The sequence below is a fragment of the Tachypleus tridentatus genome, chromosome 9 (assembly GCF_004210375.1).
Source record: "Tachypleus tridentatus isolate NWPU-2018 chromosome 9, ASM421037v1, whole genome shotgun sequence".
Taxonomy (NCBI): domain Eukaryota; kingdom Metazoa; phylum Arthropoda; class Merostomata; order Xiphosura; family Limulidae; genus Tachypleus; species Tachypleus tridentatus.
In genome coordinates, this window is record NC_134833.1 from 140,676,898 (window position 1) to 140,702,663 (window position 25,766).

Here is a 25,766-nt window from a genome sequence, read left to right on the forward strand (position 1 = left end):
CTGCGTTTCTAATTTCATTTCAAACCTTAATCATCTTATGAGCTTATTACCACGAAAAGTTAGGGCTAAGAAGCGATTTTTATCTTTAAAATAAAAATTTAATGTTTTCATTAAAACGTTGTTGAAGGTTATATCAAACAACTTCACCTCTGTGCTTACTTCATTAGTGTTTAATTGGAGTCGTATTGGAGATCTTTATCCAAATGTCCTTGATGTCCTTGTATTAATTGCTAATGTTACATGTGACATATATGTACACAGCTTAGGGTTCCCTTCCCTCCAGTTCTAACTTGAATCAACTATCAACTTTACCTCCTTCACATATGTCAAATCAACATTAAATTTTAAAGATCAACTTTTAATGTACAGAAAGTGTTTTTCACTCATGCAGAAGGTCGAATTGGTGGTTTTTATTATAATTCATTTATTCGCTCTGTGTTCTCGGACTCAGCCCAAACAGTTAACACCGAATGTTTCATCATAAACTAAGATTATCACTTTTTTTAATGTAATACAAACTAAGTGCGTGGGTATCCACAAATACTGTAAACTTGACAGATGCAGTTGACGGATCATATATCTAGCTGTTCCTATTTTATAATAATGTCCTAAATATATTTCCGATTATGCAAAATTTAAGCGTGAAGTACTTCTAACGTACCCAATACTTGTCTTTCATAACATTATTATTATTTCATTGTTATCCATTATTGGCTAGTTTGTACATTCTTTTTCAAGTATCAGTTTCAAAATGCATTTAAGTGAATGTCAAAAACCACGTGGCGTCACCGAAGTGCGTTTTTGAAATGTTTTGAAACAAGGTATTTTTTATTAACACTTTAAACACCTTCACGATAAATTTTCCTCGATTTTGATGAAATAGACTTGTCACGTCACTATATAACATTATGTAAAGTCTCTTCTTATGTTTTACTTAGCCTTTTCCTACTTCATCAATTTCTATCAAAGTCAAATTAATTGATATTACTATATTTTATACATCGAAAAACAAACGAACTACATTTCTCCAATCTGAAACGACTTCCGAAATCCCAAGGCTTGTATCTGTACCTGAAATGAACAACCTGGTGAGCTAGTAATTAGTATAATGGGCTATTTGTGCTCTATTTGTTTTCAGTTTTGCGCAAAACTACACGAAGACTATCTGCGCTAGCCGTCCCTAATTTAGCGGTGTAAGACAAGAAGGAAAGCAGCTAGTCATTACTACACACCGCGAATTCTCGAGCTACTCTTTTGCCAACGAATAGTGGGATTAACCATAACGCTATAACGCCCCCACGGCTGAAAGGGCGAGCATGTTTGGTGTGACGGAAATTCGAATACGCGACCCTCAGATTGCGAGTCCAGTGCCCTTAACACCTGGCCACGCCGTGCCGTATCTGTGCTTTGTCCATCACGGATACCAAAACCCGATTTTTAGCGTTATAAGTTCGCTGACTCACAGCTGAATCACCAGGGGGAGATTTCATTATGTTGGTACAAATTGACTGGAGGAACTTTCTATCAACTCTTGTCATACTTAGAATAAATTATCAAACTGCATTTCATTTTCAGTTTTGAGAGACAAGAAGTGCTCCTTTGATAACAAACACTGACGTGTAAGAAATAAAAGTTCTTCCTCACTCATATTTAAAATTTATAAACATAATTTTGTCAGCATGACCTACAAAAGCTGTTTAATAGTTTCTTTCGAAACAAATATCCATCAAACTTTATGATATTTATCAATAATTCTACGTCATAACCGAAGTTTCTAAAACTTTGAAAGATAGAGAAAAGTGCCTACTTATAGTGTGTTTTTTCTTTTAGTGTGCATTAGTCATTATATATATGTATATATAAAAAACCCTGTTAGATTTAATACTGCGGTACCCTTACTGGACTGTATATCCGCTCAGATCATGTTTCATTGTTGGAGGTTGAAGTTATACCTTTCGTCACTCTAGCGAAGACCCGAGAAGAGGATAAAGTTTAGTTGTCATGATAACACGGCCCTGGGAAACAGTGTATACAAAGGCTTTTATGTTCTGATTCTGAAGAATATGTAGTAAAAAACCAGTATGTGAGGGTAAGGAGTTCCACTCACCTTACATTATATCCAGAATGGATTTCATTCTGAAATGTAAGTTAAGAAATACATTTGTCCATAAAGAAATGAAAACTAGTTTAAAAAACGGCAAGAAAAGGGCTAATAAATGTTGAGAGATGAAAAAAGAAATTGTAGTATAAATAACCATGCGAAGTGGACCATAATAAACCTTATAACAACATGTCTTAAAACACTCTTAGAAGCTGACAAATTCATTCTCTTTGTTTAGAGAATAAACGAAAACTTTATATTTAACCCTGACAATTTCCTATTGGTTCATACATGCGTATATATATATATATATATAGAATTGTTCAAGGTTAGATGCACGTGTTATCTTTATTTAGTAATAAAAAATATCATAAAAGCCGGAAGAAGTACCCTAGATTCTCAGTTTGTGCTCAGAATTTAACGAACTTTCCACTGTGCCACTGCAGACTTATATTGGTAGAAACAGGGTTTCAATACCTGTGGTGGGCAGAACACAGATAGCCCTTTATCTTGCATTGTGCTTAATAACAAAACAAATAAACAAACAAAACAGTTGTGATATTAACACGCGAATGCACTTTTTTGTTGTTGTTATTTTCACCTACAAAATGAACTATCTCTGTTGTGCTTCCCACAGGTATCGAAACCTTATTTTAGATGTTATAGTCCCTCACACTTGCTACTAAGCCACAGGAGGACGTGCGCGTGCGTGTAAAGTTTACAATCTGTAATTCAAAATGAACTTTCTTTTATCACCTGAGGTCTGTAATGTTTCTTTGTTTGTAGTTTAGCTCAAAGCTATACAGTGGGCTATCTTTGCTCTGCTAATATGAGTATCGAAAGCTGGTTTCTAGCATTGTATGCCTGCAAGCATACTGCTATGCCAATGGGGGATGGGGGTATTTACAATGAAGAATATACATATTTCTTAATAAATCCCCGTTTATTTGTGCCGTTTGTGACTCATCGATTGAGTGCCTACTGCAGATCTGAGGTCCATCGTGCACGTTAAGTTACTACAAGTAATAATCACCGCATTCTACTCTTTTAGGCCACGAATGCGTTGTAAGAGTGGCAGTCAGAAAAGAGTATTCCAATAGTTGGCAGTGAATATTATAGACTAACTGTCTTCCCTTTAGTTTAAAATCGTAAAATTAAGTACGGCTTACACAGATATCGCGCAATTTCACAGGACTATCCGAAAACAGAGAAAAGCTTATTTATTTTGAAGTATCTAATAAAATGTAAACTATAATTTAGATATGATCTTTTTCAAGACTTCAACTTCTATCGGTTCACTACTTTAAAAAATATGGTAATAAATTTATTTATCCAAAGAACTATATTTCCACATGTACAGAAAGTAGTTCACAGATTATAGAACATGTAAATTAGTTTGTGGATGTTTATGAAACTACTATAACGTAATAGGTATGCCTCTATCCCGCATATAAATAAACAAACCTAATAAATCTTCCTTTTCACCTGCTTCCATACCTCTACAGTTTCGTACGTTTAGATACTTCTACTGACGCCCCTCAGTGGCACAGCGGTGTGTCTGCGGACTCACACTGCTAAAACCGGGTTTCGATACCCCTGATGGGCTGAGCACAGATAGCCCATTGTGTATCTTTGTGCCTAATTCATAAACAACTTCTACTGGCCGAAGAGAGGGCGCAAACCTCTGTTGGCACACCAGTTTCCGTATTGAAATTGGAATGAAATGACATTGAAAAAATAATCCGGGTTGTAAACAACTCTACAACTTTCAAAATAATCCGGGTTGTAAACAACCCTACAACTTTCAAAATAATTCGGGTTGTAAACAACCCTACAACTTTCAAAATAATCCGGGTTGTAAACAACCCTACAACTTTCAAGATAATCCAGGTTGTAAACAATCCTACAACTTTCATGAGTGGCCGCAGGAGTGAGTGTAATTTCCAGCAAGAATTATTATATTTCTACACCGAGATTAATAAATGCGAGAGAGCCAATTAAAATAGTATTATTAAAAAGGGAGGTGTCTTTAATGCTGATGCGGGAAATCAAAAACCGTACAGTAAGTTCAGTTATGGAGAAACTTGGCTCCAAACCACATTAAAAGCTAGTCAGAGCCAATTTCTTCATCCTCTAATTGATGGCTACGGTTATCATATATATATATCACCAAAAAGCCATTGAGATGAAGCTGGTCATATTTTCTGGTACTATTAGCAAGAGTTAAAAACAACGATTTGAAGTTAACTAAGGCTCATAAGTTCATAACCTTCTAACCAAACCTCGAAATCAACGGCTGTTTTCATGAGAAAGATGACCAAAGTTACTGGAATCAAAGCAATTCTATTTATTCATATGGCTTTCTATTATCCAACGGAATTTTAATATGCTTAAATATGAGCTTGTCCGTCCTTGGTGTGAACAATTAGTCAGTTGATAGAAAGAAGATAAATGTTATCAGATAAAGCCTGATTAGATGGAAATATTGCAAGACCGTCGTGAAAACAGATAAAGCATGTTCTCCAACGTAAAGACACTGCTTTCACTACTATAGTGATTTGATCTAAGTCCTGTTCAAGAAAAAGGAAATAAATAATTTGTAGTGCCCTATCAAGTTACTCAATAATATATTTACTCTCTCTATACCTTCATAAACTACTAGTCTTTAATATCACATTTTCAAAATAATGGTGCCATTTTCCCAAGAAACATCATGAGTTAATTAAGTAGATATAATGCTGGCTATCTTTACATGTTATAAGTTTGAAAATATGAGGTTTCCATTTTCTGCTTTATCATAATATTGGAATACTAAGGATGTTAATCTTTTGTCTGTTGTTTGCGTATTGCCGAATTTGTGTAAGTACCTCGTTGTGGTAAGTTTTGGAAGTCTTAAGAGTTGTTTAAGAACTCTGTTCTGTTGTATTTGTAAATTGTATTTAATTCTGTTGGACATGTTGAAGGTGATTTGGCATCCATACTCGATCAGGGAACGTATAAAGGCTTAGTAGATTTTTTTATTGTTCGGCATTTGCAACCTATGTTTCTTTCTGCAATTAGCCTCAAATGTACAATACATTTGCTGATAGATCTGGGTACGTGTTTGAATTGTTCAGCCCATGTAAGACGGCTGTCAAAGTATTATACCTAGAAACTTGGCTGTGTGGCATAGTTTTATTTCAGTGCCATTTAATCCGATTTCAACTTTTTAACGTTGTTTCTTAAGGCTGTGTCACAATATAACCCCTGTCGTTGTAAGTCAGTTAAGAATCACTCTCTAATTATTATACTCGTTAACTATAGCGTTAAGGGATTTATGGATTCTATTAGCTGCTATTAGGGAGTTTCGCAAAACAGCAATATCGTGGAATATTGTGAGAAATATGATATTATGTTCGGAAAGGGGATTATTTTAACAAATAGAATGTAAAAGAGTGGAGAGAGGACAGAACCGTGAGGGACTCCTGATGTAATGTTGGATGTTTAAGAGAACAGAGCCATGAGGGTCTCCTACTGTAATGTTGGATGTTTAAGAGGACAGAGCCATGAGGGTCTCCTGCTGTAATGTTGGATGTTCAAGAGGACAGAGCCATGAGGGTCTCCTACTGTAATGTTGGATGTTTAAGAGGACAGAGCCATGAGGGTCTCCTGCTGTAATGTTGGATGTTCAAGAGGACAGAGCCATGAGGGTCTTCTGCTGTAATGTTGGATGTTCAAGAGGACAGAGCCATGAGGGTCTCCTACTGTAATGTTGGATGTTTAAGAGGACAGAGCCATGAGGGTCTCCTGCTGTAATGTTGGATGTTTAAGAGGACAGAGCCATGAGGGTCTCCTGCTGTAATGTTGGATGTTCAAGAGGACAGAGCCATGAGGGTCTCCTACTGTAATGTTGGATGTTTAAGAGGACAGAGCCATGAGGGTCTCCTACTGTAATGTTGAATGGTTAAGAAGACAGAGCCATGAGGGTCTTCTGCTGTAATGTTGGATGTTCAAGAGGACAGAGCCATGAGGGTCTCCTACTGTAATGTTGGATGTTTAAGAGGACAGAGCCATGAGGGTCTCCTGCTGTAATGTTGGATGTTCAAGAGGACAGAGCCATGAGGGTCTCCTACTGTAATGTTGGATGTTCAAGAGGACAGAGCCATGAGGGTCTCCTACTGTAATGTTGGATGTTCAAGAGGACAGAGCCATGAGGGTCTCCTGCTGTAATGTTGGATGTTCAAGAGGACAGAGCCATGAGGGTCTCCTACTGTAATGTTGGATGTTTAAGAGGACAGAGCCATGAGGGTCTCCTGCTGTAATGTTGGATGTTCAAGAGGACAGAGCCATGAGGGTCTCCTGCTGTAATGTTGGATGTTCAAGAGACAGAGCCATGAGGGTCTCCTACTGTAATGTTGGATGTTTAAGAGACAGAGCCATGAGGGTCTCCTGCTGTAATGTTGGATGTTCAAGAGGACAGAGCCATGAGGGTCTCCTGCTGTAATGTTGGATGTTCAAGAGACAGAGCCATGAGGGTCTCCTACTGTAATGTTGGATGTTTAAGAGGACAGAGCCATGAGGGTCTCCTACTGTAATGTTGAATGATTAAGAAGACAGAGCCATGAGGGTCTTCTGCTGTAATGTTGGATGTTCAAGAGGACAGAGCCATGAGGGTCTCCTACTGTAATGTTGGATGTTCAAGAGGACAGAGCCATGAGGGTCTCCTACTGTAATGTTGGATGTTCAAGAGGACAGAGCCATGAGGGTCTCCTGCTGTAATGTTGGATGTTCAAGAGGACAGAGCCATGAGGGTCTCCTACTGTAATGTTGGATGTTTAAGAGGACAGAGCCATGAGGGTCTCCTGCTGTAATGTTGGATGTTCAAGAGGACAGAGCCATGAGGGTCTCCTGCTGTAATGTTGGATGTTCAAGAGGACAGAGCCATGAGGGTCTCCTACTGTAATGTTGGATGTTTAAGAGGACAGAGCCATGAGGGTCTCCTGCTGTAATGTTGGATGTTCAAGAGGACAGAGCCATGAGGGTCTCCTGCTGTAATGTTGGATGTTCAAGAGGACAGAGCCATGAGGGTCTCCTACTGTAATGTTGGATGTTTAAGAGGACAGAGCCATGAGGGTCTCCTACTGTAATGTTGAATGATTAAGAAGACAGAGCCATGAGGGTCTTCTGCTGTAATGTTGGATGTTCAAGAGGACAGAGCCATGAGGGTCTCCTACTGTAATGTTGGATGTTCAAGAGGACAGAGCCATGAGGGTCTCCTACTGTAATGTTGGATGTTCAAGAGGACAGAGCCATGAGGGTCTCCTGCTGTAATGTTGGATGTTCAAGAGGACAGAGCTATGAGGGTCTCCTACTGTAATGTTAAATGGTTTTGAAATGGGTGTTATTAACTTTGACAGAGGCTGTCCGATCACTCAGGAAGTTTGATGTCCATCTGTGGATTGTGTCATTTACTTTCATATTAAGTAAATGGTGTCTAATGGTGTTGTGTCAAACAGTCAAAGGTTTTTTTTGCCTCTAAGAATACAGCTATAGTGGCTTGGTTGCTATTAAATGCTCTATGAATAGATTCGATTGCTCTGGTTAAGTAGTTTACAGTTTGTCTACCTTTTCAGGAGGAGTTTTGAATGTTTGGTATCAGGTTGTTGGTTTCACGATACAGGAGAAGTCTGTCTGATATGGTTCGTTCAAAACGTTTTCCTAAGCAGCGTAAAAGACTGAATGGTCTGAAGTTGTCGGGATTGAAATTATTGGTGTTTGGTTTTGGTTTTGCTTTATTCCAGGAATATAGGCACTAGCTTGAAATAAATAATGAGTTCATAATGTTGATTAAGTGTTTTAACAGATTGTTTGGTGCGTTTTAAAATATTATATTGTGGATGTTACTTTGTTTTTGAATTTTGCGCAAATCTACAGATTATCTGTTCTAGCCGTCCCAAATTTAACAGTGTAAGATCAGAGAGAAGACAGCTAGTCATCATCACCCATCGCCAACTTTTAGGATACTCTTTTACCAACGAATAAAGGAATCGACCGTCACATTAAAACGCCCCCACAGCTTAAAGGTTGATTATATTTGCTGTGTAAAGGATTCGAACCAACGACCCTCAGATTATGAGTCGAGCGCCCTAGCCACCTGGCAATGCCGCGCAGTAATACATTGCGGATACTGTCGTGAGCAGGAGCTGAATGTTTGAGCGATGTAATGTATATTTTAAGTTCGCCAGCAGATTTTTTTCTGTTAAAAAGTCATTATTTTCTGGTATTGTTTGTGTTTCGATAGAAACTGGAAATATCGGGGTAAATAGTTCGCTTCGAAAGGTTATTTGGCTGAGTCAATGTTAGAAAAGGAATTTTGGTCATATTTAGCGAACAAGTAAGATTTGTCGATGCCTGTTTTTGGAGTAATATTATTATGTTTAATGTGTTGGAATAATTGGTTGTTGGTTTTCTTGGCTATTAAAGATTTTAACTTTTTCCAGAATTATTTTGGTTGGTTTTGGGAGTTGTCAAAAGTGTTAGAGAAAAGTAGCCAATTGTTCTTTGGTTACAGGATTGCGAAAATTGTTATCTCGAGGCTGCGCACTATGCTTTAAACGTGCTTTCAGACTTTGAATAATTTAACAGATAGTGGGAATTATATTTGTTTCACATGGATATACCCCTTGGGATCCACAGGTAACTGTGATGTTTAATGGAAAACGCACATGCATATTTCTATTTCTCTAAAGAGGGTCCCTAATATTTCTAGCCCGGCATGGCCAGGTAATTAAGGCACTCGACTCGTAACCCGAGGGTCGCTGGTTCAAATCCCCGTCACACCAAACATGCTCGCCCTTTCAGCCCTGGGGGCGTTATCATGTGAAGGTCAATCCCACTATTCGTTGATAAAAGAGTAGCCCAAAAGTTGGCGGTGGGTGATGATGACTAGCTGCCTTCCCTCTAGTCTTACACTGCTAAATTAGGGACAGCTAGTGCAGATAGCCCTCGTGTAGCTTTGCGCGAAATTCAAAACAAACCCTAATTTTTCACACATAATTTGTGTGATACTGAAAGTCAGGTCTTTAAAAGAATGCAGTTGAATCATGCACTCGAATAATGAATTGCTCCAAAACTTCTCTTTCCACATGATAACAAAACTGTGAAGCTTGCATTTCACTACACCCACACACACATCCTGCTGCGATAAAAAACGACTTTGTACATAGTGATTTGTACAGAAAACTCACAGATATACAACAATATTTTCATCAACAAGAAGTCACTCTGCCCACATTAAATTAAACACTACCTAAAGTCAAGACGTACTGAAGAAAACAATTTGTTTGTTCTTTTATATTTCGCGCAAAGCTACTCGAGGGCTATCTGCGCTAGCTGCCCCTAATTTAGCAGTGTAAGACTAGAGGGAAGGCAGCTAGTCATTACCACCCACCGCCAACTCTTGGGTTACTCTTTTACCAACGAATAGTGGGATTGAAAGACACATTATAACACCCCCACAGCTGAAACGGCCTTTGATTCGAACTCGTGACTCTCATATTATTTTATTTAAAAACTACTTTATTCTTACTTATTTTTAGCCACGGCATAACGGCTCTCTAAACGACTCAGTGTTGTTGTTTTGGTTTTTTCAAGAACAGACTTTATCTCATTGCTCCGTCATCTCTTGACCGATTTCAGATCTAATTACAGTTTTCGATTGACATACTTGACCATGTCCAAGGTCTCATAGATTAATTTACTGTAATAAATTTGAGGGTTGGCTTGTAAAGATCCTGGTGAATGATAAAATTGAATCGGGTATACAGGCGCCCCACTCTTGGTATTGCTGGTGCATAAAAATATAACAAATAAAAGGGGGAGGGATGTCTTATATATTGATTTACTCCTAAAAGAATTTCAAGTGCCGATACTGTTGAGGATTTTCTCTTGTTTATTTTTGCTTTTATAAAAGTTTATTTTCAATTCTATAAATTTTGTATTATTTCACGTTTGTTTCTATTTTATATTGAACAAAAATACCATTAAATAAAAATAACGTTGATAAGTTGTTTGTGTTGACTTTTCTGAAAACATTTCAACTTTCAAGTCGTTTGTTTATAAAACTAAAGTACATTAACGGTACTGAGAAACTGTATATTACTTATTATCCACTCACGATTTCTCAAGAGTAACAAACACTGAACTGTCTATTTCAGCCACGTGGTTAGTCGTTTCGAGTTCGTTATTGTAGTGCTTTTATTACGTTCTTGTAATGATGTATCCACTTGAATACAATATTTAACCAGTAGTAAACTTATCAATGTATTAACTCGTTCATTGGTTCCTTTATATTTACGTACATTTTATACCAGACAATGTTCTTTGTATTTTACATTGATTAAACTTTAAAAGGTTTGAGTAGTTTTTAAAGTGTTTGTTTTCCAAGTTTTAGTAGCAAAACCACGTTTTGTTTTCCTACATCTCTGAAAACATGGTTAAGGTATTCATGGCTGTAGAATATAAATTTCTAAGGCAGAGATATTTAGTGATCATAAGGGAATATATAATAATATCACACATGTAAGAAATCTTCTAGTTTATTCGAGTAAGACTAAACGACTGTTAGTCTAAATAAAACTTTTCTTAAACTGTAGTTTGGAGAACGTGGTTCGGGTCTTCAGGGTAAACAAATTCAAGACTTCTCCAAACTCCGTAAACAATGTATTGCAGAAGGAACATTGTTCGAAGACCCAGAATTCCCTGCTTGTGATTCGACAATCTTCTTTAGTAGGACCCCATCAAGATCTTTTGACTGGAAGCGGCCTCACGTAAGTAAAGTATTATATGTTAATATATCTGTGTGAAAGGAAACAAAAATTAAAGGAAAATATTTGAGACATCAGTTAATCATTAGACAAACTGTGTTTTGTAGCCAGTTGAATAACGTACATCAAATGGCCCGGCATGACCAGGTGGTTAAGACACTCGACTTGTGATCTGTGGGTTGCGGGTTCGAGTCCCCGTCACATTAAACATGCTCGCCTTTTCACCCGTGGGGGTGTTATAATGTAACGATCAATCCCACTATTCGTTGGTAAAATAGTAGCCCAAGAGTTGGGCCTTACCTCCAATCTTACACTGCAAAATTAGGGACGGCTAGCGCAAATAGCCCTCGTGTTGCTTTGCGCAAAATTCAAAAACAAACCAAACAAACGCACATCAATTCTTGTATAGAATGGCTCAAAAATATCAATTGTTATTTTATTAGAAAGTTTGAAGAACTGTTCACTTCTTCAGAAACACCTGTAACTACACATTATTATGACTCCAAAATCGTGCCCCTTAGTGGCACAGCGGAATGTCTTCGGATTCATCCCACTATAAAACGGGTTCGATACCCGCGGTGGGCAGAGCACTGATAGCCCATTGTGTAGTTTTGTGCTTCGTTTTAAGCAATCAAATTACTGTCTTATTTTTGTAGCACCATTCACTCACATGCTGGATCATAATAAATAGATTGATGTTTCTACACGTTACAAAAATCAATGTAAAGAACTGAACAAATGTTTTGGTTCATTTTGAATTTCGCGAAAAGCTACACGAGGGTTATCTGTGCTGGCCTTCCTTAATTTAACACTGCAAGACCATCTGTGGGCAGCTAATCATCACCACCCACCACCAACTCTTGGGATACTCTTTTACCGACGAATAGTACGATCGACCGTAATACAACGCCCCCGCAGATGAAAGAGCGAGCATATTTGGTGGGATTCAAACTTTCCACTAACTGATTGCGAGTCAAGCGTTCTAACCACTTGGTCATGCTGGACCACCTTTGCGTTAGACAAACAAACATAAAACTCAAAAGAGTTCTCAGGAGTAAGTGATGGAATTGATTGCAGTATTAATGATAACTTGGTTTAATATATTGTTTGTTTGTGTGTGTGTGTGATTCTTACGCTATTATGATCTTGTGGCCAGTTAAATTTAGAGCAAACAAAATTGGCTGGTATGGTCTGGAGGTTAAGTCACTCGACTCGTAATCTGTGGGTCTCGAGTTCAAATCTCATCACCGAACACGTTCGTCTATGTCAACTGTGAAGGTGTTAACATGTGAAGATCAATTCCATTATCGCTGGTAAAGAGTAAGCCAAGATTTAGCGGTGGATGAAGTTGAATAGCTGCCTTTTCTTTAGTAGCTTAGCACGAAATTCAATAAGACAACACAAGAAACAATAGTTTAGAATAAAATGCTTTAACATATGAGATCCCATTGGCAGTTCTAGGGTTAAGAAAAGGTTGAAGAAACGTCTACGTAGAAACTGTTTGTTTGTATTTAAGCACTAAGCTAGACAGTGGGCTATCTGTGCTCTGTCCATCACAGGTATTGAAACCTGGTTTATAGCGTTATAAGTCCGCAGATATACTGTTGTGCCCCTAGGGGCACCCGTGTAGAAAAGACATCTGTATTGTTAAGTACATGATATCGTAAACTCCAGTACTTTTCTATGCTTAACGGCCCGGAATGGCCAGGTGGGTTAAAACATTCGACTCGTAATCTGAGGGTCGCGGGTTCGAATTTCCGTCGCGTCAAATATGCTCGCCCTTTCAGCCGTGGGGGCGTTATAATGTGACGGTCAATTCCGCTATTCGTTAGTAAAAGAGTAGCCCAAGAGTTGGCAATGGATGGTAATGACTAGCTGCCTTCTCTCTAGTCTTACACTGCTAAATTAGGGACGGCTAGCGCAGATAGCCCATGAGTAGCTTTGCGCGAAATTCAAAACAAACAAACAAACTATACTTAACATATCCATCGTACCAAGTACTGAAATTTTTTATTTTATTATCAAAACAACTGAAAGAGTACCATGGCACATTTTTTGTAATAGCAGAAGTATTTCATTATTTATATAAAAAAGAAACATAAAGACAGAATAACTTGTATTTACATCAGAATTAAACATATAGTATGTCAGTAATCAATCTCTAATGTTTCAAAACCTCTTTCTGGCTCCGGTATTAAAAATGGAATAATAATAACAACGTGTTATTAATACTCATCTGGCTTGTGAATGACTGAAATAAAGTTAGAATAATTGTAATTCATTTACTTGACATAGTTCACATGAGAACAGTTGTTGTTTATGAAAATTAATATAAATATATTAAATATTGTACGTAACGTTTCCTCCTTGCTTTTATTTATAAGGTCTCAGAAACATCTAAGAATACTTCATAACGTCTCCAGCGCATGTGGTCATACGTGTATATTTATTTACTATGTAAAGATTTTCACAAAACTTTAAAAATACTAATAATAATCTTTAGAAATTTACTCTGAAAAGTAAGTAAGATCAGTATGTTGAATAGTTATCAATTAATTGGTGGTTACGTAGTGACAGTTGTTAGTCCTAAGACTTCCACTCATCGCATAACTGTCACTAAAGTTCTGGAGAATCGGGTAATCAGCTCACCAGTGGGCTATTATCCTGAAGCAGTTTGTTTGTTTTTAAGCATAAAGATACACAAGGGGCTACCTGTGATCTACCCATATTTTAAGCCCTCAGACTTTCCGCTGAACGTCAGAGAGCTTCTTAAGAAGTTTATTAGCGTTTGAGATTAAATTTACTACTGCTTGAAGGTTTAACGGCATAATTACATACATTCATTTCTTGTTTATTTTTGAATTTCGCGCAAAGCTACACGAGGGCTATCTACGCTAGATGTCCCTAATTTAGTAGTGTAAGACTAGAGGGAAGGCAACTAGTCATCACCACCCACCACCAACTCTTGGGCTGCTCTTTACCAACGAATAATAGGATTGATTGTTAGATTATAACCCCACCCTCAACGCTAAACAGGCAAGCATATTTGGAATAATAAGGATTCGAACCCATGACCCTCAGATTGCGAGTCAAGCGTCCTAACCACCTGGCCATGTCGGGCTCATACATTTAGTAAAACGTTGTGCAGTATAAAACTAACTTTATTAATGTGTAATACATATATATTTCCTGAAAATTACCCTTAATTAAGAACTTTGTTTCAGATATAAGAGCTATCTGAACTACCTGTCTTTAATTTTTAAGCGATTGACTAGAGAGAAGGTAGCTGGTCAACCCCTGAGCTACTCTAATTAAGTAGTGGGAGATGACCGTCACTCTTGTTAGACATCCACGACCTCGTAGTGCAGAACACGATTTTGAAGCAATGGAAACAGACCCTCGGGTCCACAGTACAGCACGTTAATTAATATGCTTCATAAAGCACAGCATTAAAAATTCAGCTGATGTTGAAAAGGAAATACTAAAGACCTTCTGCCTTCTCTGTCACGGTACTTAGTATATCATTATAAGTGTGGAAAAACGCCAACAGTGGATAGCGAGATGTCATAAAGGCTGTAACATGACAACCAACCCACTGTCCCACGAGTAAAGTAAAACTGTTTATCTGTCCAATAAAGCCTTGTAACGTCATACTGAATTAATGCAATTTCAACAGTCGTAAACCAGGCATGCGCATTTACGAAGAATACTTCTTTTTTTGTAATATTAGATTTTATCTTGCACGAAGAGGTGTAAATTCCAAATGACGTCACCTCACGCGTCATTTAATACCCAACCAGCAAAATTTGAAATACCTATCTATATACACGAAACGAAGTGTTCGCTTCTATAAGATGCCTCAAACGAAACGGTCTGAAGATTTTTTTTTTGAAACGATTACTAACGAAACCGATATCAGTTTCTAGAAACTAAGAAGAAAAACTTAAAACTTAAGAAAATTATGAATGTTACATTTGAAGACTATTAATCGAAAGTTTTTATTTCTAAACACAACCTAATATAAATTTGTTGTTTATAAAGAAAGTTGAAAAAAGTGAATATAGATATAAATTCGATATATCCTATATGAACGAAATCGTATGCGCATGAGTGACTTGTAATGTGAAAATGAGACCATATAAGGAACTTTCTAAAGACTGTGTATTAATTAAAATATTTATTTGTTTAGAATTTCGCGACACAGTGGTCGTCTGCACTAGTCATATCTAATTTAGCAATGACAGAATACATAGAAAGAAAGCTGGTGAAAAACATCTACCGCCAACTCTTGTGCTACTCATTCACACGAATAGTGCAATTGATCCTAACATTATTGCGCTCCCATGACTGAATTGGCGAACATGTTCAGTGACAGGGGTTCGAACACGCGACCTGGAGATTACGAATCGAGCGCCCTAACCTACAAGCCATGCGAAGTCCAGAACTTCTGTAACCCAAACATTGATAAATACATCTTTGTGTAAACAGATGTAGAAGTAATTTTACGATCGAATAGGTCATACTATATATGGAAGTTGAGTACATTATATTAAAACGATTCTGGGGTCTCGTATCCTGAACTTGTGTACTCTGAAGAAATAGCACCCATACTGAATGAACACAAGGAAACTGTGTCATTTTTGTTTCATTATTAAAGTACACGTGATAATCTATTGTTACACACTAAAAACACGTTTTTATGGTATTATTGTTTTCTTTCAGGAGTTAACTAACGATCCAAAACTCTTCCATGAGGGCGCCACTAGGTTTGATGTTGTTCAGGGCGAATTAGGTAAGTCACAACTCCAACTGGAAGTTTTCTGGTATAATTCAATGGTAACAGTTTACCATGACAACATTAACTTTGCCTCTGTTTTTTTCTTGGTGTTTGTATAAGTCATTAAATTTATTTGTGTTTTTGCCTTTTGCCTTTTGTTCAAATGACGCGATCCAAGCACATAGGTTCTATACTTAAAACTATATTTGTTATGGATTTCATGCAAATTTACTTTATCTGTATAAGGGGTTTGTAATTATTAAGCGATAGTCTAGAGGAAGGACAGCTAGCCGCAACATCTGATGCAAACTCTTGAGCATCATTTTACCAACAAATATTGAGATTGACTGTCACACTGGCCGAAAGGTCGAGCATGTTCGGGAATGAGATCAGAATGCCCTAACCAACAGGTCATTCCAGGTCCCTACGTAAAAACAAACATGACATTTTTTTTTGAGTAAAAAGACGATTAGTGGATGTAAATTACAATGAAAGACCTAATTATTAATAATGAAACTATATTATATCCTCTCGTTCCTGATGATTAGGGTTCAAAGGCAGTTATCCAGGGATCTTCTATATATTTCTCCAGAGAAAAACTTAGATTTCATGAGCGATTTGACACACTGAAAGTCAACTAAAGAGAGCGTCGTAATAATATTATAATGTTTTGATAATAGTAACAATACGTGAAGTGTAAGCTTATGTGTTAAACGTACTTGTATCAACACAAATATGATAAAAAATTATACAGGTCAACATTCGCGGGCGAATGCAACATGTCTCCGCTACGCAATCTCAACATGGCCAATTTTGACACCGGAAAAATCATAAAAACACAGAAAAATCGAAACTGTCTATATCACTGCTTGGGATCTAAAAAAAAGGTATCTTTGTACCAAATTAAATGCAAATTAGTTAGCATACATATTAAAATATTTCATGAAAACCCACAATTCTGCTTTCTTCGTTGACAAATTTAGGAAAGACAAACATTACAAATGTCTATATCTCTATTTGGGACGTTCGACTCGTAATCCGAGAGTCGCGGGTTCGAATTCCGGTCGCATCAAACCTGCTCGCCTTTTCAGCCGTGGGGGCGTTATAATGTGACGGTCAATACCACTATTCATTGGTAAAAGCGTAGCCCAATACTTGGCGATGGGTGGTGATGACTAGCTGCCTTCCCTCTAGTCTCACACTGCTAAATTAGGGACGACTCTTTGGAGTGCCTTAACCACTTGATCATGCCGGGCCTGCTGTTATTGTATTTCTGAATTATTGTATGTATCGCTTCTAAGAGCACAGGGGCCTAATGTGAGGTTCGCGGGCTCGCACCAAACATCCTCGTCCTTAAGCTTTAGGGGCGTTGATAAAAGAATAGCCCAAGAGTTGGCGGTAGGTGGTGATGACTAGCTGCCTTCCCTCTAATCTTACAGTGTTAACTTAGGGACGGCTAGTGCAGGTAGCCCTCGTGTAACTTTGAGTGAAATTCAAAAACAATAGCAACAATTTTTTCGGTACTCAAGTTCTGGCTTTAGAAAACACAACTTTACCACTGTTAAAGTTATTGGTATTGCATTTCTAAAATTATCATTCTGTTTAGTAAGATCCTTGTTGAACAATAAGTGCGTCTTTCAGGAGGGGAGGAACGTAATTTATATTGTAAAACGTTTGTGTGAATCAGATTTGTAACAAGTATTTGTGTGCTACCATCAGATTGAACGTATGTTCACATTATACATAATAATTAAAATACCACCAAGTTGTACAGTATATCTTCCTCTGTATAGGAGACTGTTGGCTACTGGCTGCAGTGGCGAACTTGACTCTCAATCAAACTTTGTTCTACCGGGTCGTTCCTGATGATCAGGGATTCGATGATAATTATGCAGGGATCTTTCATTTCCGCTTTTGGCAGTATGGTCGCTGGATTGATGTGGTTGTGGACGACCGCCTTCCATCTATGAATAACAGACTGCTTTTCATGCACTCTAAAGAACAAAATGAATTTTGGAGTGCTCTTCTCGAAAAAGCTTATGCCAAGTAAGTGTATGTACGTCTCGATGACACTGTTATAAATTCATGAACTCATCAGATTAATTCTACAAAATAAAAACAACTTTATTGTGTACATTACATGAGCATTATTTTGAAAGAGATTGGTCTCGGGTCTACCCATATTGTATTAATAGTCGTTAGAAACAGATTGGTGTTAGTTCTACCCACGTTGTATTAACAACCTTTAGAAACAGACTATTCTCAGTTCTATCTACATTGTGTGAGCAATTTTTAGAAATAGATTGGCCTCAGGTCTACCCATGTTGTATGTACGACATTCAGAAACAGACTGGTCTTAGATCTACCCACACTGTATGAACAATATTTAAAAACAGATTGGTCTAAGGCCTACCCATATTGTATGAATAATCTTCAGAAACTGACTGTTCTAAGGTCTACCCATATTTTACGAAAGATATTAAGAAAAAGACTGGTCTCAGGTCTTCCCATATTGTATGAATAATCTTTAGAAACAAATTGGTCTCAGGTTTACCCATACTGTGTGAACGACATTTAGAAACAGACTGTCCTCAGATCTCTCCACATTGTATGAGCAATTTTTAGAAGCAGATTGGTCTCAGGTCTACCCATATTGTATGAACGATCTTTAGAAACAGATTGGTCTCAGGTCTACCCATATTGTATGAATGATCTTTAGAAGCAGATTGGTCTCAGGTCTACCCATATTGTATGAACGATCTTTAGAAACAGATTGGTCTCAGGTCTACCCATATTGTATGGACAAAAAGAGAATGGTTCCAGGCTTTCCTCATCTTAGTCAGTGAAACTGTTGAAAATGGTTAATAAAATTTAATTATCGTCTGTCTATAATCGTGTTCGTGAGAGAAAATACTGGATATTATAACTGTAGTCGTATTACTTACAAGACATTTCACAGTACGTTTTGTTTGTTTGTCTTAGATTGCATGGATCGTACGAAGCACTGAAGGGAGGGACAACGTGCGAGGCTATGGAGGACTTTACCGGAGGTGTGACAGAGTTTTTCGAAGTTCAGAAAGCGCCAGATAATTTGTTTAATATCATGCTAAAAGGCTATGAAAGATGGTCTTTGATGGGATGTGCTATAGAGGTAAACACTGTATTCTACTCACTAGGTGGATGCCACACGTAGCTATGCATTTGAACTGTTTTCTAAAAATTACATACATGTTATTGTAGATAATTAAATCAATTACTTTGCAATGAAAGAATCTCGGATATCGTTATGTGTTTGTTTAAACAGTATGTCTACTTCTGAGGCTAACACCACAAACAACGAAACCTTGTAATACATTGTAACTGTTTTTCGCTCGCCTTCGACTTGCCTTCTCAAATAACACGTGGTTGATAAACTTTCAGTCAGGGTAAAACTTTTAAAAATAAAAGCCGTTACTGAGTTAGCGGAAACTGTCGTAGTCCACTTTCAATGATTCGTCATCAAATTAAGAACGAAAAGAAACCGCGCCACATCAATGTCATGGAGATTTTAGCTTAACATAATTTGAAAAAAAAAAAAAAAGATTTACACAACTGCAATATGAAATATTTATAGTATTTATTTGTATTTATTTTATTTCTACAAATACACACGTACACAGATATAAATATATGTATATAGACATTTTCTATTGGTCTTACAGCCGGATAATGACGTCACAGAAATGGAACAAGACAATGGGTTAATCAAAGGACACGCTTATAGCATCACTGCAGTACGACTGGTGAGTCACAGTTTATGACTTTTCGGTAATATTTCGCTTTCGTTTGTGAAACAAACCGATTCAAATGATTTGTTGTATTATGTCGAATATGCGACAATTCACATACCTCGATGACTTGACATTGGGTTAGTACACTTCGTTACCAAACGCTGAGAAACTGTTTCAAGATAAACTTATTACCAACAGCTTAACAAAGGAGTTGCAGAAACCGATAATCTCAGTATGACGGTGTTGTTTCTGCAACGTTAAAAGTTCTTTAGTAACCTGGGTGCATAAATTCGAAAGATGCGTATCGCAATTAAATAGATGTTCAATCTAATATTTTGAGCGGCAAATATCGTACCCAGCTTTACCCTTGATGAAAGTCTACAACTAAAAGTGAACTCTCATTTCATAATAAGTTTTCTTTTGGAATATTTTGGAATATATTTTAAATGTCTTGTCTTAAAAGTTTTGCAGATTATTTTAAGGACACTTTATTCCATTTATTATTTTTTGTCTTAAAACACAGAAATTTGGTAAGAAATGAGCAACATATCTACAAGGACCTTTAGTAGGATACATTCATTCTCCAAGAAAATTGTTGTAAAATGGGAGAAATGGATCGGAAGTGAGGAGGTGTAGCAGTAGAAACTTGGCAAAAATGACAAAACAGTTGCATCATTTCGTGTCCAAAGCAGCTCATTTCACGGTAGAGATATGGTCAAGACTTCTACTGTCTGAATTTGATACATTCAATGCATGAAATTTAATTTTGCTTTCTACAGAGAACTATAGTTTTCATAAAGAAGTAAGAAATATCCAAAACACATCTTAATTATGAAATACTTTTTCTAAATCAGGTTTCAGTGATTAATCAAACCCAAGCAGAAGTTGGATGGAGTGAATCAGAAAAGAGTGGAAAACTTGTTTGTTTTGTTTTTTAATTTTACGGAAAGCTACACGAGGGCTATCTGCGCTAGCCGCCCTTAATTTAGCAATGTAAGACTACTCCTTTATTAACGCAAAGTGAGACTAACTGTCACATTACAAATAACGGCTGAAAGGGCATGCATGTTTAGTGGGACTGGGAGTCGAACTCCTGGCCTTCAGATTGCGAGTTGAGCACAATAATCACCTGGACATGCCGGGCTATGTTAAACATAAACAGAGCACGGATAGCCCTATGTGTAGTTTTGTGCTTAACTGCAAGAGGAATATATATTGTAATATATATAATAATTTAAGCCTAGAAATTTCTGAAAATGTTGATATTAGATTTTCGACTAAATTGGTCAGTACATAATAAATACGGGATTCAGTTAACAATAAAGAAAGACTTGTTTCTAGTGAATTAGTCAGGGAGAGTTTTGCCATCTAACGTTTTGTTTTCGACCACTTGATCAAACAGACATGAAATTGTAAAGGAAGTTTATTTTTATGTTGCTGTAAAAGTAGGCGTGGCATTTAAAGGGAAAAATAATTTGTTACCATAGTACTATTTTCTTTCCTATAATTTCAAAGAACCCGCTTACGAACGAATAGCGTCATAACATTATTTTAATTTGTATTACAATAATGTTCAGGAGTTTTTTATTTCTTTTTTTAGATACATATTTATATATGTGACGTAGTAGTTCATGTGAATGGCATGAAACGTTATACGGATAACCATATGGAAAAAATAAAATTTTATTACTGCAACTACGATAATAATCACCACGTGGTAGACACAGTACAGACCACAAACTGTCGTGGAAAGGACAGTTCGTAGTGAGCATTAATCGTAAACCGTTACTTGTGTGGAACATTTGTAGTTGTTTTTAAACTCGACTTATTGGATTACATCTTGTTTCCATGATGATTATAACTTCCAAAAGTCGTATCGATTTCATTATTAGCGTCAGAAGTTTAAACGAATAGTGATACCTAATTATTATTGTTACGGTTAGCGTCAGAAGTTTAAACGAATAGTGATGCCTAATTATTATTGTTACGGTAAGCTGTGATATTTGCGCAAATGTGACGACGATAAAATATAGTATTGCATAACGAGTATTAACATAATAGACATATATTTATCATCAACAGTGAACTGTTCTAATTTTGAAAATCCTTTATGGTGTGTAGGCCTTATTTCAACAGTAAATATTCAATGTCGGAAAATAGCATTATCGTTTCGTGCAAACAGAAAAAACACGCAACAATTTTATGAACAAGCTTACTTTGGTTACACAAACCCAACTATAAAAATGCTCGGCAAGTAAAGTTTCTGTTTATATATATATATTTTTTTATTCTCAAGGATTGTGGTTTCAACACTCCAGAGTCCAGTATGTTCTGGAATCTGAAAGATACACCTAGTTACATAATTAAATACGCCTCCGTTGGGAATCAGCAAATGGAAAATTCCAGAAATCAGCTGCATACGCCGCCTGCTAGTAGAACCTAAACTGAAACGTAAGCACCCCCCGACAACATCTATCTAACCTAGGATGCTAATGTCAAGATCTCCGATAGTAGATTTCGTTTCACCTACCCCAGTGGCACAGCGGTATGTCTGCGGATTCACACAGTTACAAACTCGGTTTCGACACCCGTGCTGGGCAGAGCGCAGATAGTCCATTGTTTAGCTTTGTGCTTAATTACAAACAAAAAGTACTTCTCTTACATTGATTTTGTTCATTCAACGTGCTTTAATTCGTAAGGAAAAACTGACAATAATAATGAGACAGGAACGAGTAAAAATTATAAAACTTCAAAAACTACTACTTTGTTCAACTTAATCTCCAGGTTTTAACCCTAATAATGTATGTTACATATTATAATTTATCTCAAGTGATTCTCCGATTTATTATGTTCCGTACGTTACGTATTACTATTTTAAATAACCAAACATTTGAATTTAGAAGTCAATTAAATGTTAATTTGTATCAAATTTATAATATATGCCAACAAGACTGATATACATTATTTTCTTTCTTAACATAAACTTGCCCCCCAGTGGCTCAGCGGTATGTCTGCGGACTTACAACGCTAAAAACCGGATTTCGATACCCGTAATGGGCAGAGCACAGATTGTGTAGCTTTGTGCTTAATTGAACACAAACTTATTTTAATATGCAGACAATAATAGAATATATAATAACGGTTATTACAAATAATGATTTATATACAAGTGTTACAAACTTACAAACAATACTGAGTTTTCTATCTGATCTGGAACTGAATATTCTATCGACGATTCACAAGGAGCGAATTCTCTGTTGATTTTGTTACACTTCACTTCAAAGTTAGCTTCAGGTCGGTTACAAGCTGACTTTTCTCCGACGAAAATATCTAATGCCTTCGTAGAAATACGTTCGAAGTTAACTCACTGAAGTTAAACGATTCGTAATGTTTGAAAGCTATAAACGCGTGATTAAATGTCTGTAGTTTTTTCAATTAATAACCGTTAATCATAATTATAGCTTTCGAGATTTATAGTATGTTTGTGTTTCTTATAGTAAAGCCACATCGGGCTATCTGCTGTGTCCACCGAGGGAAATCGAAGCTATGATTTTGGCGTTGTAAATCAGAAGAATTACCACTGTTCCAGCGGGGAACGGTTTACAGTATACGAACTGTGGCAAACTAACAATGCTCTAAAACTGTCTCTCGGCGTCTTGCGATAGCCAACTTTTATAGTGTGTATCAGAACGGCTGGTATGGATATTAACACTTTTACTAATGGACCAGAGAACATAAGTAAAAGTGCAGATTATTAAGTTATCACTGTCATTGCCAATAGTTTGTTGTTATTTTTTAAATAAGATACTCCACTTACATTTCTAACATCAGGCCTGGCATGGCCAAGCGCGTAAGGCGTGCGACTCGTAATCCGAGGGTCGCGGGTTCGCGCCCGCGTCTCGCTAAACATGCTCGCCCTCCCAGCCGTGGGGGTGTATAATGTGACGGTCAATCCCACTATTCATTGGTAAAAGAGTAGCCCAAGAGTGGCGGTGGGTGGTGATGACTAGCTGCCTTCACTCTAGTCTTACACTGCTAAATTAGGGACGGCTAGCACAGATAGCCCTCGAGTAGCTTTGTGCGAAATTCCAAAAAACAAACAAACAATTCTAACATCAACTGATTTATCTTCCTTGATATAATACTATTGTATAAAATTTAAAGTTCAATTCGAAATTGTGCTATTAGGTTGAAGTCAGCACTCCACGGGTAAAAGGAAAAGTTCCTCTAATTAGAATCCGTAATCCTTGGGGTAATGAGTGCGAATGGAAAGGAGCCTGGAGTGACAGGTACTGTTGCATTTTGTTTGATTTTTATGTTCTTTAGTTGTTTTTTATTCATCTGTTGTTTTAGGATTGAAATTGTGTAGGAAGTTAACTACTCATAATGTATAAGAAGAAACAACTGCTTACGAGACCAGTTATTATTATACCAGTATAATAATAAATATCGAAACGATTACTTTTTCACAGTACCGGTCTTGTCTATGTTAATTAGGCACTTTATTAACAACTCGAACTGTTTTACTAAATCAAAATGGTCCATTTCTTATATATATATTTTAAAATAGCAGATTTGTATATATTTACATTGTATTAATTTGTTTAAAACTTAAATTTTTTCAACAAAATATAAGCTTCTAACATTTTCTTGGGTAGATGTGTTACTGGGTATTTATTTTATAACATTAAAAATAAGATAAAAGTTTTCTTTTTTTGCATTAGTGTTCGCGTGTTTTAATACATATTTAGCCAATGGGCTGTCTGTGCTCTGTACATTGCACAGAATCAATGGAACCCCAGATTTTAGTGTTGTAATTTAAGAAATCTAACCTAATTCTTAGGGACAACAAGGGACCTATTAGTTCATTATGGCTGCCCGGTCCTCAAAATTAAAATAAAACTATTAAATAAATAAATTTAAAATATAATAAAACTTTTAAAACCAGCAATTATCATTCATATAATTATCAAAATTTTTCATAAACTCACTCAAATTTATTGCCTCCACAACATCCAAAGGCAACCCATTCCAAAGGACAACCATCATGTTAGAAGAATAAAACTGTCTTCAGTGAAGATGACTCCTATCTTGACAAAGTTTATATATTTTTGTACCATAGTCCTACTATTCATGCCATTTAGTATGAAAAAAAGATCATGCAGCAACACTATCAATTCCCTTTACAATGTTAAACATCTTAATCATGTCCCCTCCAACTCTTCTTTTTTCAAGAGAAAACAATTTCAAATATACTCTTCAAAAAAAGAAACGCAAAAGGCAAAATATGAGACAAATTGTTAACAAGTTTATTCCGGGTAGTTCTGTATGACATGTGTGAACATCTGAACATCCAAAGTCTGCAAACGCGAAGTCCACGCTCACTAGTTTAAGTTTAACGTCACTCAACGTCAATAACGAGTATGCCCCCCGTGAGCATCAATAACTGCTTGGCATCTCCTGTCCATGGAAGCGATGAGATGACAAATCACATCCTGTGGAATGACTGTCCACTCAGCCTGTAAAGCTGCTGCAAGCTGAGGTAGAGTCTGCGGTTGAGGTTGTCGCCGTCGCAGACGTCGGTCCAACTCGTCCCAAAGACGTTCGATGGGGTTTAAATCTGGTGATCTGGAGGGCCAGGGAAGAACGTTGATGTTGTGGTGTCTCAAGAAGACAGTGGTGAGTCGGGCTGTGTGAGGTCGGGCGTTGTCATGTTGAAAAACGTCGTTGACGTTCATCATGATGGGTTGCACATGGGGCCTAAGAATCTCGTCGATGTATCGTTGAGCCGCAAGATTCCCTTGAATGTGCAAAAGGTCTGTTCTGGCATTGTAGGCGATGGCAGCCCACATCATGACGCTGCCACCACCAAATCTGTCAACATCCTGCACACGAGGTCTGCCAGATCGTGGATGGTCACGAGTTGATCCATGTTGTTGGTGACGATTCCATAGCCTTGTGATGGTGCTTGGGTGGACATTCACAGCTCTGGCAACATCTGATCGAGATTGGCCTGCTTCCAAGCGACCAATGGCGTTGTTGCGTTGTGCTTCAGTCAGTCTTAGCATAACTGTATTGCGTGTCGGTGGCTTGACACTGAGCTATGGAAACCGAGAACCCGTCACTTTTATAGGGATTTTGCACATGTTGCACTTGCAGAACATGCAGATCTCTCAAACAAATTTATTGGACAAGCATGCGTTTTGGCAAAAAATCAGATGTTTTCCTCCGTTTTCAAAGTGCACAACTTTTATTGTCATTTTGGTCTGACAAACAGTGCCTTAACACGTGTAACATCACATACTCTGAACTTG

The 25,766-nt window shown here is 37.2% G+C and overlaps 1 protein-coding gene across 4 annotated transcripts in view; it reads left to right on the forward strand.

The window, feature by feature from the left end:
• LOC143226525 (calpain-B-like) overlaps positions 1–25,766 on the forward strand; it is a 65,295-nt gene that overhangs the window by 19,803 nt on the left and 19,726 nt on the right. For all 4 annotated transcript variants that reach the window (XM_076457573.1, XM_076457575.1, XM_076457574.1 and 1 more), the window contains exons 2-7: positions 10,735–10,908; positions 15,628–15,697; positions 17,476–17,728; positions 18,665–18,833; positions 19,384–19,464; positions 23,641–23,741. In XM_076457573.1, the coding sequence (XP_076313688.1) occupies positions 10,735–10,908; positions 15,628–15,697; positions 17,476–17,728; positions 18,665–18,833; positions 19,384–19,464; positions 23,641–23,741 (848 nt within the window). The remainder of the gene's footprint in view (positions 1–10,734; positions 10,909–15,627; positions 15,698–17,475; positions 17,729–18,664; positions 18,834–19,383; positions 19,465–23,640; positions 23,742–25,766) is intronic.